Source organism: Nilaparvata lugens, chromosome X (assembly GCF_014356525.2).
Source record: "Nilaparvata lugens isolate BPH chromosome X, ASM1435652v1, whole genome shotgun sequence".
NCBI classification, from domain to species: Eukaryota; Metazoa; Arthropoda; class Insecta; order Hemiptera; family Delphacidae; genus Nilaparvata; species Nilaparvata lugens.
Genome location: NC_052518.1, coordinates 57,387,710 through 57,403,767, shown reverse-complemented (window position 1 = coordinate 57,403,767; position 16,058 = coordinate 57,387,710). Strand labels below are relative to the sequence as shown.

The 16,058-nt window shown below is 36.3% G+C and overlaps 1 protein-coding gene across 2 annotated transcripts in view; it reads left to right on the top strand.

Annotated features, from left to right (window-relative positions):
• The window catches only part of LOC111050643 (laminin subunit beta-1), a 263,300-nt gene that overhangs the window by 139,248 nt on the left and 107,994 nt on the right, over nt 1–16,058 (top strand). For both annotated transcript variants that reach the window (XM_039443365.1, XM_039443363.1), the window contains exon 21: nt 3,719–3,943. In XM_039443365.1, coding sequence (XP_039299299.1) covers nt 3,719–3,943 — 225 coding nt within the window. The remainder of the gene's footprint in view (nt 1–3,718; nt 3,944–16,058) is intronic.

The window sequence follows — 16,058 nt, the reverse complement described above, 5'->3', positions numbered from 1 at the left end:
CCGTCGTGCAACACCAAGAAGTTCTCTTCGCCTAGGCGACAGACTACGGTTGATGAATACAGGTTCCTGTCCATCAAAACCCTCAATTTGATTTCTACACAGTTTGCCAAATTTTTTCCTGAGATCCATAATTAAATCGGCATCCAGTCTCCTGACAAACTTGACAATTATACCAGGTGGGGATGATGCTGGTCCAGGCCTACCCTTGAACGGCCTGAGACGGTGGATTGCGTCCACCATAACCGGAGGCATGCCTACCGCCCTGCTCACTCTCGCAAACGTATCCAACACATTCTCATTAGCCGGTTCGGGGAGGCCGTGTATCTCCAGCGTGTTGCGCCGCGTATACATCTCTAGGTCGTCCAGTCGCTCTTCAGTGACTCGCAAGCGTTCCTGGACACCATTTACGTCGCTTCTAAGAGATTCTATCAGCGTCTGTTGTCGTTCAACAATTCCACTCTGTTTAGCAATTATATCCTCCAATTTATCACGTTTTTCCTGCCCGGCATTGACAATAGATTTCAGTTCCTCAATAGAATTCAATAATTCACTCTTCAAGCCCTCCAACTGTCCCTCAAACTGCTCCATGGATTTTATTTGATTGCTAGGAGCCGAAACTTCGCTTTCCCCTAAGCACTGTTTATTTATTTTAACAGGAGTAGAGTCATTCACCCTGAGAGATCGTTGGACACTAATACAATCAGGACAGTTCCATGACTTGTTTTTCAAAAACGAAACATCAGCCTCCTGCATATTAACACATGCAGGATGAAATAAACAATTACAGTCTTTACATAATAAGTTAGAAGCAGTTGAAGAGCGATTTACAGGTTGCTGGCACTTTCCACACGAACTCATTATGTAAAGTGATAAATAACGTTTGCAGTAGGTGTAAATTGTTAAAAAAAAAACAAAAAAGAATATTCCAAAAGGAAACTATTAGATTCAAAAAATAACCCCAAAAATTTTTGGAAAACAATAAACGAGATATCAGGGTCTAGCAACAAAACTGCTTCTTTTCCTATTCATGATTACACAAAATGTAACAATAGCGACAACAATCCCAAGTCTGCGGTAGATATAGCAAATGAATTTAACGTTTACTTTTCTAATGTTGGAGCCAGGCTAGCTGATGAGATTAAGCAAAGAAACCAGAGACTTAGAGCTCCAGTCCGCCCTGTCTGTCCTCCTGTCCAGCAATTCACCTTAAGAGAAGTGTCAGAGCAGGAGGTTAGACAGTGTGTGGCGGAAATGCGCGGAGGTTCTGCTCCTGGCTGCGATGATGTATCGGGTTATTTGTTGAAAAATGGCATAGATTTTATTACTATTCCACTTTGTCATATTATTAACTGTAGTTTCAATTCAGGTATTTTCCCCAATATTTTCAAATTGGCTAAGGTTATTCCTCTATACACGTCAGGTGATAAGGGAGATAAAAATAATTACCGTCCAATATCTTTACTGAGTGCATTTTCAAAAGTTATCGAAAAATGCTACAAAAACCAACTGTCTCAATATTTAAAAATAAACAAATTATTATCTGATTGCCAGTTTGGATTCAGGAGCGACTGCAACTCTTCCAACTGCTTCTATCAACTAAGTGACTACTTGAGAAAAGGCATTAATAATAACAAATATATTCTTTTGCTGTTTGTTGACCTGGCAAAGGCTTTCGATTCTATCGATCGCGCAATATTGCTTAATAAATTGAAAAATATTGGGATAATTGGCGCTTCTCATGATTGGATCGGAAGCTACTTGTCGGGTCGCAAACAAATAGTAAACATAAATAGTCCATTCAGTTATAGTAACAATAGTGGTAACAATGAAATTAATAGCAATAATATAAATAACAACAATACAAATTCTGTCAATAGTGAGGTGCGAAGTATCGATTTTGGGGTTGTCCAAGGAAGCACACTTGGGCCAATCTTATTCCTTATATACATCAATGACATTATCAAATCTGATATATCGGGTAGAATGCTACTGTTTGCTGATGACACTGCAGTCTATTTGAGGCAGACAGCTGGATGGAAGTCTACGAGAAGGCATCCAGAGACTTAATTACACTCAAAAATTGGTTTGACGACAACATTCTTAGTATGAATGCGAAGAAGACCAAAATTCTTCCAATATTCCTTCATAAAAACCGTGCCCCTCCGGATAATTTACTGCTAAAACTACATTCTTGTGGTCAGGTGTGTAATGATAACTGTGATTGCCAGGTGATTGAATCGGTCAACGAGTTCAAATACCTGGGTATAATCATTGATAATAATTTATCTTGGCATCCACACATTTTCTACTTGAAAAAAAAATTACGGAAATTGATTTTTGTTTTTTCAAAACTGAAGGGCATTCTTAACACGAAGGAATTGAGGACAGTGTATCACGCACTTGTGCAGTCAATCCTTACATATGGAATTATTGTCTGGGGAGGTGCGTGTGATACTAAGATTGCAGAACTTTCAGTGACTCAGAAAGCTATTATCAAAGCCGGACTGGGCCTGGGAAGAACATATTCTTCCGAACGTTTATTTGTTTATTTTAATGTTCTAACTATTAAGAAGCTTTATGTTAAATTTGTCTTAATGTATGCGTTCAAGAATAAAATGAACTTAAATATTCCAGCACAACAAGAACTTAGGACTAGAAGCGGACTTCTTCTGCATCCCAATTTAGAGAGAAATTCGCGAGCTGTTTGCGACAGAAATGTCTCTTATGTAATTAATATGATTCTACGGAATGCTCCCCCCCATATAAGTCATCCTGGTTCTTGTACTGTACTAAAATACAAGAAAGTGCTACATGAATGGTTGGCATCTTTAAATGACTATCAGTGTGGTAGATTGATCAAATCAATGTATGTGTAACGCCTTGGAATTTATTCACTCATGTGTGTGCGTAGTGTGTGTGTGTGTGTGTGGTGTGTGTGTGTGTGTGTTTCCCTTCCCGTGCGAATGTTGATAGTTGAGCTCGAATATTAAAATTAAATAAGTATTTTTATCTTTTATTTAAATAGTTTTGATATTGTATTATTCAATACTATTAAATATTGGTAGCTATCTATAATAGACTAGTAATATTACTTCTCTGTATCATAGATAAGTTATCTGTGTAAATTGAATTTCAATATACTTATGCGAAATCTTACTCACGAACAGACCGACAGGTCCATGTGAGTACAGTTTCTATTATTTTGTGAAATAGTTTAAACATAGATATGATTTTATTTAAATTTAGTACATTTACATATGTTTTATAAGTCTTATAAGTCTTTTTTTGTGAAACAATAAATTCAATTCAATTCAATTCTTTTTTATCATGTCAGTAAATGAATCAACAAATGAATTCATATTGATAGATGCTAATAAATATTTCACATTTCAATTATTCATTTGAGGAGTATTTCGATTGATAAATGTGAGGTAAAAAATCAAAAACTAGTTTCAGATTTTTCAATTTCAAAAGACTAAACATAGAATAATTCAACATTATATTGTTCACAACAATGCCCAATTATTATAAAACTGAACTCGCATGAAATTGGCAAGATCCATCTGGGGATACCCGAAATACCTACTTGTAGCGAAATATTCTTGCCAAAAATATACGATAGAATGATAAGATATTTTAATTTCTGGTATACTGACTTTAACATAATTTTATTCTTTGGAAGATGAATAATAAAAAATGTTGTGTTGATATTTTTCAGGATCCCGTTGTGACGTATGCGCCGACAATTACTTCGGGCATCCCGAGCTTGTGGGAGGCAGTTGTCAGTCCTGTAATTGTAGTAATAATATTGATATTTCAAGACCAGGAAACTGCCAGCCAAATACTGGAGAGTGCTTAAATTGTCTCTTCAACACAGAGGGATTCAACTGTCAATACTGTAAACCTAATTACTATGGAGATGCGAACACACAATCTTGCAAAGGTAAGTCTATAGTAGATTAAAAGCGTCTATATAACACTAATTTATTATTATTGTAATAGATTGAATTGAAACTAATACTAATGATATTTTTTATTTACAATAGTACTAAACTAGCCGGCAGGCTCGCTTTCCTAGCCTTATTTGGTTGGTAGCACTGGCTGCTACAGTAATGACAGCTCGAAAACTTGTCCGTTCGATTTTGTGAAGTATCATTTCTCTTTAAGTTCTTTCTAATCAAGTGAGTGATTTTATAAAGTGCGAAAGTTCTTACTAACCTACAAATAATCGATGAAAAAGCCGGTTGGATGGAGCTGAAATGCTTTGTTTGAACTTTGACCCACCTGCTGAGAACTTTTTCTTCCGATTGGCAATAGGGAGATCGCATCCCTGACGGCTCAGGCGTGGCTCATAGTAGATGTCCATTAAATCTGAACTGGTTGTTTGTCAGTGAATTGAACAATAACTGATATTGTATAAAGATATAGATATTGCGTCAAAGATATAGGTATTGCGTCAAAGATACATCTCTGAATTGTTGCTTTTTCTCCTCGTGTTTCCTATCTACGGGTTAACAGGTTGATATGGTATTACGGCTCCACCTGTTGATCTGTTGATCACTGGATAATTCATCACCTCAAGATAGAAAACCCAGCAGATGGCCTGTTGTTCTTGGCTCTAGGAAAGGAACCTATGTGAGCATGTTGAAGTTGAAAACCAGTGCACTATTTGTTAGTCGCTTCACACCGGAAACTACTGAACAAGAGATATCCAAGTTGATTAGGGATTCAATCACCCTTGACTGACTTCATCTCGTGTACTAAGCTGAAGTCAAAATTTCCCTCCTCGTACAGCTCCTTTCATGTTCTGGTGTATGAAAGAAATTTCAAAGAGATATGCCATCCTGACATCTGGCCAGAAGGTGCTATTATTGCCCCATTTTATGGCCCTCTCAAGAGCTATATTATTTATTCAAACCTGGTCAACCATGCAAATGAGTGTGCTCTTGAATATAAAACAGTTGAAAAGAAACAGAATGAAATAGTAGTGGGGAAAGACTGCATCAATACTGATAATGAATAAACTTAATATCTGTGAAAGATAGCACTATGAGATTTACGGAGGACCGAGTTTATTAACTATTGAGCAAATATGACTGTATAGATAGGAATGAAACTTACGGGAAGTTGAAGTGAGAACGTCACGCAATAGCCAATTATTGGCGAGATGACACGAACGATGTGTTGACATGAAGACGTTAGAACGGGAACTGGCTCCTCACACAAAACCAAGGTCAAGAAAAAGGAAAGGAGAGGGGATGACTTGCGTTTCATAATTGAAGTAGTTTACACAATTACCAATAGATGGCATGTAATCCTTAACATTCCACCCACCTTGAAATAACATATTACATTCCACCCACCTTGAAAAAACATATTTCAAACAGATTTTGGAGGAAAAAAAATGAAAACACTTGGAAAATTCATAGCACAAGGATTCGTGAATACGACGAAAGTATGAAAAATGTACTTGAGAAATGACAAATAACTTGAAATGCTTAGAATAAATAAACTATGTACAAAGCGGGCCTATAACTCTCCTAGTTGATAGGCAGAATAACGAGGCGATTGACTCCTCGCTTGAATTCATTGCTTGATGTGCGCACAGTAACAACTCTGACTACGCCATCAAGTCCAGGGTGAAGTTTTTCAACACGAGCAAGTGGCCACTCGGTTGGAGACGTATTTAAATTTTGAACCAATACAATTTGGCCAATTTTAATTGGTTCCGAAGTCTTCTGCCATTTATTTCTCTGCATGAGTGTGTGCAGGTATTCTGTGGACGACTTGTGCCAGAAACCTTGTACTATTCGACGCAGATGATTCCATCTCTGTTTGATTGTAGTCTTGGAATCAAACGGAATTTCAGGTACTTGAATGATATTTCTACCAATGGTGAAATGACCAGGTGTTAGAATATTTAAATCATCAATTGTGTCTGATGTCAACTCAATAAGTGGTCTGCTATTCAATATAGCTTCAATTCTGCAAAATACAGTGAAATACTCTTCCATGGTCAAGGAGTTATCACCAATCTGATTCTTCAGCAGAGTCTTGGCTGATTTAATATTTCTTTCCCAAATGCCACCGAAAGTTGGGCTACCTGGTGGAGAGAAATGCCACTTAATTTCACGCCGAACGAATTCAGTGTCTAGCTTAGAACGTTGTTCTGACAGAAATTTATTCACTTCGTTTAAATGGCGGGAAGTACCAACAAAATTTGTGCCATTGTCAGTGTATACATCGGACGGACAACCTCTTCTAGACACAAATCTTTCAAATGCTGCGAGAAATGCGTCGGATGTTAATTCAGACACGAATTCTAGGTGTACTGCTTTAACGGACATGCAAATGAACAATGCCAAATATCTTTTGTATACTTTGGCGTTGCGGAGTGGGCTGGCCTTTGTGTTGAAGGGTCCAGCAAAATCAATTCCTACATGGGAAAATACCGGAGAAGGATTTACTCTACACTGAGGTAAATCTGTCATAATTGGCTGACTTGATTGTGCTCGCATGCGTGCACATCTTACACAATTCTTAATGCAAAATTTGATTGCATTTCGCGCAGAAATGATCCAGAACTTTTTAAAAAGATTTATTCAAGAAACAAACCGGCATAGTGACTGCCCAAAATACAGAAATGAGACAAAGAATCTTAATTACTAGAGTTTATATACTATTCTAAGTGCTGTATCAGCTACTATACAATAACAATGGGTATAACTACTGACAAATATTTTCAGTTTGTGCGCAGGAGTTTTCAACCAATTTAGCACAAGTTTTCCATCGGAATATAGTATTCGAGTGAGACACTTTTCGAATAGAGGAAATAAACTGCTATAGAGTTTAGACAACAACAGAGCAGCGCACAACTCCAATCTCGGTATTGTGTGTACTTTGACTGGTGCTACTCGAGTTTTTGATCAATGAGATTCATTGATTTGAAATGAGATTCGGAGGAAACATGTATGTAAATGCATGCACCATATCCTTTCTCGGACGCTTCTGAGAAACCAATTAGAGATATATTGACATAACTTGTGTCAATATGACGAGGAACTTTGACTTGAGTGATGGAAGTGATAGATTTTGAAATGATATTCCACTGAATAATCAATTCTTTACTAAGCGGGTCATCCCGCTTTTTTCCAACGAGATTTTCCAACCAGAGTAACTTCAGACAATATTTGAAGCTAAATACAACGGGACTTAACAAGCCAAGAGGGTCGTACAATTTTGCAGTGTAAGACAAAATAGATCGTTTTGTCGGTTCATCAGTGGAAGGTGAAATAGAATAGAAAAATTCATCAGATGATGGGTTCCATCTGAGACCTAATACTTTCAAACTTTGGGTAGAATCAGTGAATACTAAAGGATTTTCCAAAAAATCATCAGAGAATTGAGCTGTTGCTTCATAGCGTTATCTGAATCTAACTTTCTCTCTAAAGCAAAAAATTGATTTTTTGAGGCTTGACGGTTATTACTCAAACATACATTTTCGGTTGTGAAAGGCAATGCAACTTCGTAACGCCCTGATGGCAGTCGTACAGTTGTGACAATAACTTGTCACAGTATTCATGAGATGGATCAACGACTTCATCAACTTTAATTTCTTCAGAAGCCCAACATTTTTCAATTATTTTTTCGACGGGCTCGATGCAAGTTAGCAAACTAGACACAGAACTTTGTGCTGTTTGAGATTGAGTGTTGGTTTGACCTATGATGACAAAACCAAAGACAGTTTTTAGAGCACCGGGAGAGTTTTCAAATTTCAATGAGTCACCTAGCTTGCTTTCAGACAAAGTGTGCATGAAAACATCAGCACCGAGAAGTATATCAACAGGCGCTGATTTGTGAAAATTTTCATCAGCTAAATTGCTATATAATGAAATAGTTCGAAATCACTCGGATTGAGTGAGACTGATGGTTGATTGCATGTTATATTCTTTAATACCGTAGCCGAAATATTAAGATTAAAATTAATTTTCTTAGGCGATGAAACATTCAAATTCAAATTTATTGATTCTCAAAAAATATACAACACTTTTAAGACAAAAAAAAAAATATATATATATATAGAATCTACACCTGCAAGGAAACCCTGTGCGCAGCTGTGAGTTGCAATATAAATGTTTTTCAAAAATATTTAACAAAAATGATCCAAAACAAATTTCTTGAAAAAAATACAGAATAAAAACTAGTACTTGATAATAAAGAGGATACTTATCCATTTATCTATGTCTGATCTAAGCCTTTGGTTTATGTTTGTTTTTTCAAGAATATTTAAGGGAATGTGGTTTATTAATTTATTGGAAATATAAGAAAACTGTCTCCTACACACATTCAAGTCCATTCTGACAAATTGGAAAATGTCTCGCGCGGGGCGCAAGCCCAAAAGAGATTCTCGAGGTTCAAATGAATTTTTATTTTTTATAATATATAGTACCAAATTTTTTATGAAAAGTTGTCGAACTGTTAAAACCTTGAACACCCTGAATAAATCTTTTGTTGGAAATAGAATCTAGAATAGTTTTTAAAAGATGTTTTTGAATAATGAAAAGTTTTGTGAAATGCGCATTCAAAGCTCCCCCCCCCCCAAGCCCGTATGCCATATTGAAAAGCGGATTGAGCATACGAATAATAGATTAGTTTAGCTATTTTTATATTGCTCAGTTGTCTAATTTGGTGAAATTTGTAGATAAGGAATTTTAGTTTGGAACACATGTTATTAATTTGATTATCCCACCTTAAGTGTGGATCCAACAAGATACCCAGGTACTTAACTTTTTTTCTTTTTGAATTTTCTGACAAGAACAGCAGCTAAGAAGTCTATGGTCGTTACAGTTTAATCGATGGATTTTTATACTGTCTATTGTTCGTGGTTGAGTAAGGGAATTGGGTGAAAATAACATGAAGACGCTTTTAGTTGTGTTGAGGGTTAATATGTGTTGATTAAGCCAAGAGAACGCCAATCTGAGTCCACTTTCCGTTGCAATTTTTACATCATCCCATGAGTTTTCAGTGAAAGTTAGAGCAGTGTCGTCTGCAAATGATATTATATCACAATTTCTTATATTTAATTTAAGGAGATCATTGATATAGATTAAGAACAAAATGGGAGATAGGACAGTACCTTGCGGCAGACCAAAATCAGTGAGTTTCATATTGCTTGTGTTGAATATCTGAGATCGATTTGACAGGTAACTATTGAATAATATTAGTGGTATACCCCTAATCCCCAGGTGTTCCATTTTTTCCAGAAGTCGTTTTTGAGAGATAGTGTCAAATGCCTTGGCTAAATCCAAGAATACTGTCAACGTTTTTTTCTTATTATTAAAGTTTTTTGTTATAATTTGTAATAATCTGGTGATGGCATCCTCTGTAGATTTACCGGGCTGGAATCCATACTGGTTTTCATTAATAATGTTGAATTTATTCAGATAGCCCAATAATCTTTTTTTAATTATCTTCTCCATTACTTTGGCTAAGTTATTCATCAGACTAATAGGACGGTAGTTGGTAGGGTTGGACGGATCACCTGATTTATGGATAGGAACAATTTTGGCAACTTTGAATTGTCTTGGAAAATGACCCACCTCGAAACATTTGTTGATGATACGTTTGAGAGGTTTTGTAATTGAGGGAGCAATCCTCTTTAGACAAGTAGCTGTTAGATTGTCCACTCCAGGAGCAGAATTACCTTTGAGAGAATTTATTGTGGTCAATATTTCCTCATCATCTGTATAAGCCAAAAAGAAGGAACTATACGATGGAATTGTAGTATCAACAAATGTATGTTGTATAGGGTTATCATTAATTAGTTTATTGGCATACAACTCACCTACATGTGCAAAATGGTGATTAAGAACATCGGACTCAATCTTAGGCGTATAAGTCTCTCTTTTAGTGTTGAGTAAATCATTTATTCACTCCCATATTTTTTTGAGTTTCCTTTGCATTTCGATAGTTTATTATTATAGAAGTCATATTTACATTGTTTAATCATATTATTTAAGATGTTTCTATACTTTATATACTGCGATTTTAGAATGGAGTTGAAAGGCTGTTTTTTAAGAGTTTGGTACATGAGATCACGTTTCCTTATTGAAACAATTAGTCCAGTTGTAATCCAAGGCTTGAGAGGTTTCAGTTTGTGGGGTACTAGTTTCACATAAGTTTCCTTTTTTATCTCTGTATCTAATCTGTTCATGAAGTAATCGATCGCGTCATCAATACTCGACTCAACCAATGCATCCAAATCCGACCAATTGCAATTTTTTTAAATTCTTTATTAGATTATAGTGTAAAAATTCCTTGTTTGTTTAAAATTCCTTCTATTGTTTGTTGTGTAATTTTTACATTTTCATACAAGCCCAAATTCATGCAAGTTAAATAGTGATCAGTTACACTTGTTTTTATTACCGAGCCAATTGTTGTATCACTGGAAAAATAACTATTTTTAAAGAAAAAGTGGTCTATACATGATTGGGAACCGTTTGACTCACGCGTGGGCTTGTTTATAAAAGATTTGAGTCCATTTGAAGAAAGTAAATTAAAATTTTCGTTTGATACGTTGGTGTTTCGGTTTAAATCAATGTTGATATCGCCAGTTATTATTATGTTCGGACTGTTAGTTTTGTTTAGGTAATTAATGCACTCATTCAAACTATTCAGGAAAATAGTTAGATTAGAAGAAGGTGTCCGATATATAGCGACAATAGTTAATCTGATATTTGATTTCTGTATGACATCAAGTATTAGAGAATTTGATTCCAATATGATTGTCATAGTTTATACATTCAATTTTCAAGATATTTTTACTAAACACGCAAATTCCATCACATTTATTTAAGTTACCCGGAACGCTTTGAACCGAATAATCATTTAAATTATAATTGAAAAGGTTATTATCAACAACCCAGGTTTCGCTCAGGACAATTATATCAAATTCAGTTTCACAATTTTTTGTAATGTAAGCAAAATCATCAAAGTTTCCATTCATGCTCCTTATATTCATGTGGCAAATATTAAAAAAGTTGTCACATAATTTATCAACATAATCATGAGGGTTAAAGTTGAAAATATCATCTACTTCTATCGTTTCATAAGATTCCAATAAGAGTTCATCTTCAAAGTTGTTGATCAGTACCATAGAAAATTTCAAGAAAAGGAGAGGTTAAGGAGGTTAAGGTGAGAAGAAGAAAAAAACTGAATTTAACAAAAAATGTCTTGGTGGCGCAACGAAGACCACAAGAAACAGTAAGAAATAAAAAATGAAATGTCTTCCTATATTTTTGTGAAAGCAGAGAAAAGAAGAAATAATGATGACAGCACTCACAGTTTTCTCCGCTACACTGCCACACTGAGAATACATACACTTTACTCCTGTTGAAACTCTCAAATGTATTATTCAAACGGTTTGAGGTCTTCATCCTTAGTTATCCGTTTCACTGGAGAATCCTGTTCTTTCCGGACGAAGATCTTCGCATCACTGACCCAAACGTAGGCTAACTTATTGTTCTTTTTTAAACTCTTTGCTTTACTCAAGAGAAACTTGTTATGGGACGTGAGATGATCATTTAGATAAATATTTCCCGGTGGAAGGCTACACTTTAGATCGGTGGTATTTAATCGTCCTCTTTTTTTCGCCGCTATTTTCCAATTTAATTTGGTCGATCTAGATGAAAAACGCACAATAATAGATTTTGTGTTATTTTTGGATGAAGGAACTCTATGGGCGATTGATATCTCGTCTCTCTTAAAAGGTGTACCAATTTCCCTAGCAACAGTTTCCAGGATAGCATACACCTCCTCACCCGCTGTCTCAGGAATCCCAACGAGTTCCAAATTGTCCAAACGGGTATACTGTTGAAGACTGTTCATGTCGTTGCGTTGTTTCTTATTTTCGGTTTCCAGTTTGTGACATTGTTCTTTTATAGATTTGTTTTCTTCACGCACTTTGTCTATGGATGATTTTAAATTTTCGACTGTTGTATTGAGGGTGGAAATGGTTTTATTTAGTTGACTAAATTTATCATTTATTAATTGAGTCAGCGAGTCTTTAATAGTAATTATAGTAAGTTCACTATCACTATCTGTAGAAGGGGATTTTTCCTTACATTCTTCACACTTCCAAGTTGTTTTCGTGCTCCGAGTTTTCTGAAGTTTTCTAGCGTACGAACTTTAGTGCATGTTGGATGAAAAAAGTTGTTACACTCACAGCATTCCAATATTTCCTTCGCTCTATTGAAACTAGATTTGCACTTGAAACAAGAGTCAGCCATAATATTTGAAATTTTTTAATAGTGAGAACAGGAAAAATACTTTTTAAACTATTTGACGATTTTGCACGGAGATTGCGAGTTTGTCAATAAACTTGTACCGATAGCATGAACTGTGTTTGAACCGGCATACAGCTAACGGAGCTCGAAATGAAAACGACCGTCCGCTCTGATATCTCTATCGCAACTGCAACATGGAGTTGTACTTCTCCAAAACTTTTTGTTGCGTTAGAACCAATGCCAATCAACTTTTTCTCAGAAACTACAGGCTTTAGATGCAACTTTTCAACAAGACTTTTATTGATAGCTGTTATCTGAGAAGCGGAATCAAGAATTGCTATTGCTTTGTGAGGTCTACCATAAGTGTCATACACTATTATGATAGCTGTACTCAGTAAACAAACTGAATCTTTACTTTCATTAGCAATGGCCAAACTGATGTTGCTCATTACTGCACTGGATTTTTCAATACTATTTGACTCGAGAGTACTATCAGATTTATGAACTGATGACTTGTCAACATGAAGCAAACTATGATGCTTGTTTGAGTTACAAGATTTGCAAGCTTTTGTAGACTTACAAACATTTCTATTGTGCTTGCCAAGACATTGAAAACACAAATTCAATCGTTTAGCGACTTCATAAGTTCATATCTTTCAGAAGTAGGCATTTCAATGAGTTTTGAACAATTATATATAATATGTTCACTTGACTTACAAACATTGCACGAATGGCGAGGGTTAGACTCATTTTTCATATTGTCTTGAAATTTGTTACCTTGATGGGGACTGGTAGGTCGACTTGTGATTAAACTTGTTTGAGTTTTTCTAGGTTTTTCATTTACCGTAGAAGACGAGGTTGCAGGTTGAACTAATTCAATCACTCTTGATTTATTTGTTAGAAAATCAACAAGGTCTTTGTAAGTAGGAGACTGGTTTGGAGCTAAACTATTTTCAAACTCAAACCGAGTTTTCTGATCAATTTTTCTTAGTAGAATAGATAGCAATACAAAATCAGAAAGGTTCTCAATGTTTTGCAATTTTAATGCTTCAATTGAAGTTGATACAGTGTCGATAAATTCACGAATGGACGTGTGATCTGACTTTGTTATGGATTTGCAATCCATAATTTTGTCCATGAAATGATTGCAAGTTAAACGTTTATTTGCGTATCTTATTGTCAATTGATCATAGGCAATTTTGTAGTTATCATCTGACAGAGTTAAAGCGCTTATACATGTTGAAGCTGAACCTTGCAAACAAGATTTGAGGTACTGAAATTTTTCAATATCAGACAAACTATCATTCTGATGAACTAATGAATCAAACAAATTGATGAACTGATTCCATTGTGACACATCTCCATTGAATTTGGACAGTTGAAATCGGGGTAGCTGAATGTTACTAGCTTTCAAACATTGTTGTGTGGGTGTACTTGCATTTGAAATTATGGTGAACTTTTTGATATTTGAATGTATTTTGTGTACGATGACCTGAATTCGTTGGATAAATTTTCCATGAAATCGTCATTTATTCCTTGGGAAATACAAATATGTGTTATTTCATCACGGTACTTTTCAAAAGTTCCAAGTAGATCGTTTATTTTGACTAAGATGTCACTACTTGATGCCTCAATTCCAATCGTATCCAAAGTTATGGCAACTTTTTCCAAATTAGAACAAGCTTTATGCAAAAGGATTTTTAATTGTACTTTTGCTTCATCAAATGAACTGTTTTCACTGCTTTCACTCTTATTTAGAGTTGAATCAGATAACGACGTGTTGAGGTTAGCAACAGCTAAAGTGTAATGCGACATTTTGTCTGTTTACGTTTGCAGACGACAATAACTAGTCAGCTGGCGAGAGCAACTAAACAATAGCAGAACATCTGCTATAGTGAGGTCCACGTTATAATGGCAGTATATAAAGATAGAAGAATAGCGATGCCGATTCTCTACATTAATTAATTATATTTCTACACTGTCAGAAACATAATTGGCATCGTTTTGGACCTATAAAACGATAGTACCACCGGCTTTGTCGAATGATAGACAAGGATAACAAAACCAAAGTTGATCAAATACTGTCATTATAACGTGGACCTCACTAAAGGTGCTACGGAATGAAACGCAACTAGAGAGGTGAACAAAGGGGAGGGGAAGGAGAATCTTGACCCTGATTTGTTTACCTGAAGATGTAGATCCGAAGTCTACCGATGACAGCCGATGATGAGTTGATCCGATGAATCGCGATGATGCACTGAATCGCGATGATGAATTGACACGAACACGGGTGGACACGAACACGAAAAGAAGGAGAAACGACAACTTAGGTAATGGCGGAAAGCGTCATTATGCAAATTCCAAGAACAGGAAAATTTATTAAATTCAATGACTTTTGACACGATAAGGGTACAACCTGAACAGCTAGTGAGCTCCTGGTCCAATATGGGCGGGGTTGGTGAAAGTTGGATATTGGCAGTGAAAGCATTATTCATGAAATTTTTGGTATATAGTATAGAGAGCGCTTAGTTATTTTGGCAGCCGAACTATCTTAGGATCTCCCGGCTTTATTCATGGACAATTCAACTAACAGTTCTTTTCAGAACTTTTCTATGAGACGACTGGGCCCTGGTATCAAAATATGCCACCTGAACATTGAAGGCATCAGTAGAGCAAAGTCTGAGTTCCTTTCAAGGCTAATGTTGGAGCATAAAGTAGATGTGATAGCTCTACAGGAAACTCATACTGAATCAGAAGAGCAGCTTTACTCAAGAGGGCGAATTCCTGGATATGACATCATTGGTGCTACATACCATAGATCTTATGGCATAGCTACATATGTGAGAGCAAACTTGGAGAATGTCACACTTATCTCAGAGAGTCAGGAAAATAATATCCACGTGGTTGTAATAAGAATAGACGACCTGTCCATAGTTAATGTGTATAAGCCCCCTGCAGTGGAGTGGCCAGTCCAGGTCTTGCCACAACTTGATTATCCATGCATTTTCATTGGAGACTTTAATAGCCACCATGATGCATGGAACTATAGTCAGAATAATAGCTGTGGTACGTCCCTTGTTGAATGGGCAGAAAGGAACAATATGTATCTAGTTTTCGATGGCAAGGACAGAGGGACCTTCAGATCGGCTGCATGGGGAAGAGACTATAATCCTGACTTGTGCTTCACTAGTAGAAATAGCTCTGGACAACCACTGCCTGCAATTCGATCTGTTTTACCTGATTTTCCTCATAGTCAGCACCGGCCTGTTCTCATTGACATAGGCATCCAGATTCCCCTGATTAACTCAGTGCAGCGACCGAGATGGAACTTCTCTAAAGCCAGGTGGAATGACTATGCAGCGGATCTTGACAAGTGTGTACGATGGATACCTGCCACCAAGGATAGTTACCAGAGGTTTGTTGGTGCAGTAATTGCAATAGCCAAGAAACACATTCCAAGGGGATACAGAAAAGAATATATACCTGGCTGGAATGATGAATGCAACAACCTCTACAAAAGATTCAAAGAGAGTGGAAATGGGCGCATTGCTGAGGAACTTCTGAAGGAGCTGGATGGTGCAAGAAGAGACCGATGGGATAAAACAGTGGAAAGGCTTGATTTTAAACATTCTAGTCGACAAGCATGGAGCTTATTAAGAAAACTTGGTGCAGCTAGAAAGCCAACCAGGCAAGGAACTGAAGTGGAGCCTGAATTGGTTGCTGAGCACATTATTAGAACTTCCAGGGTGAACCACAATTTGGAGCACACTGATG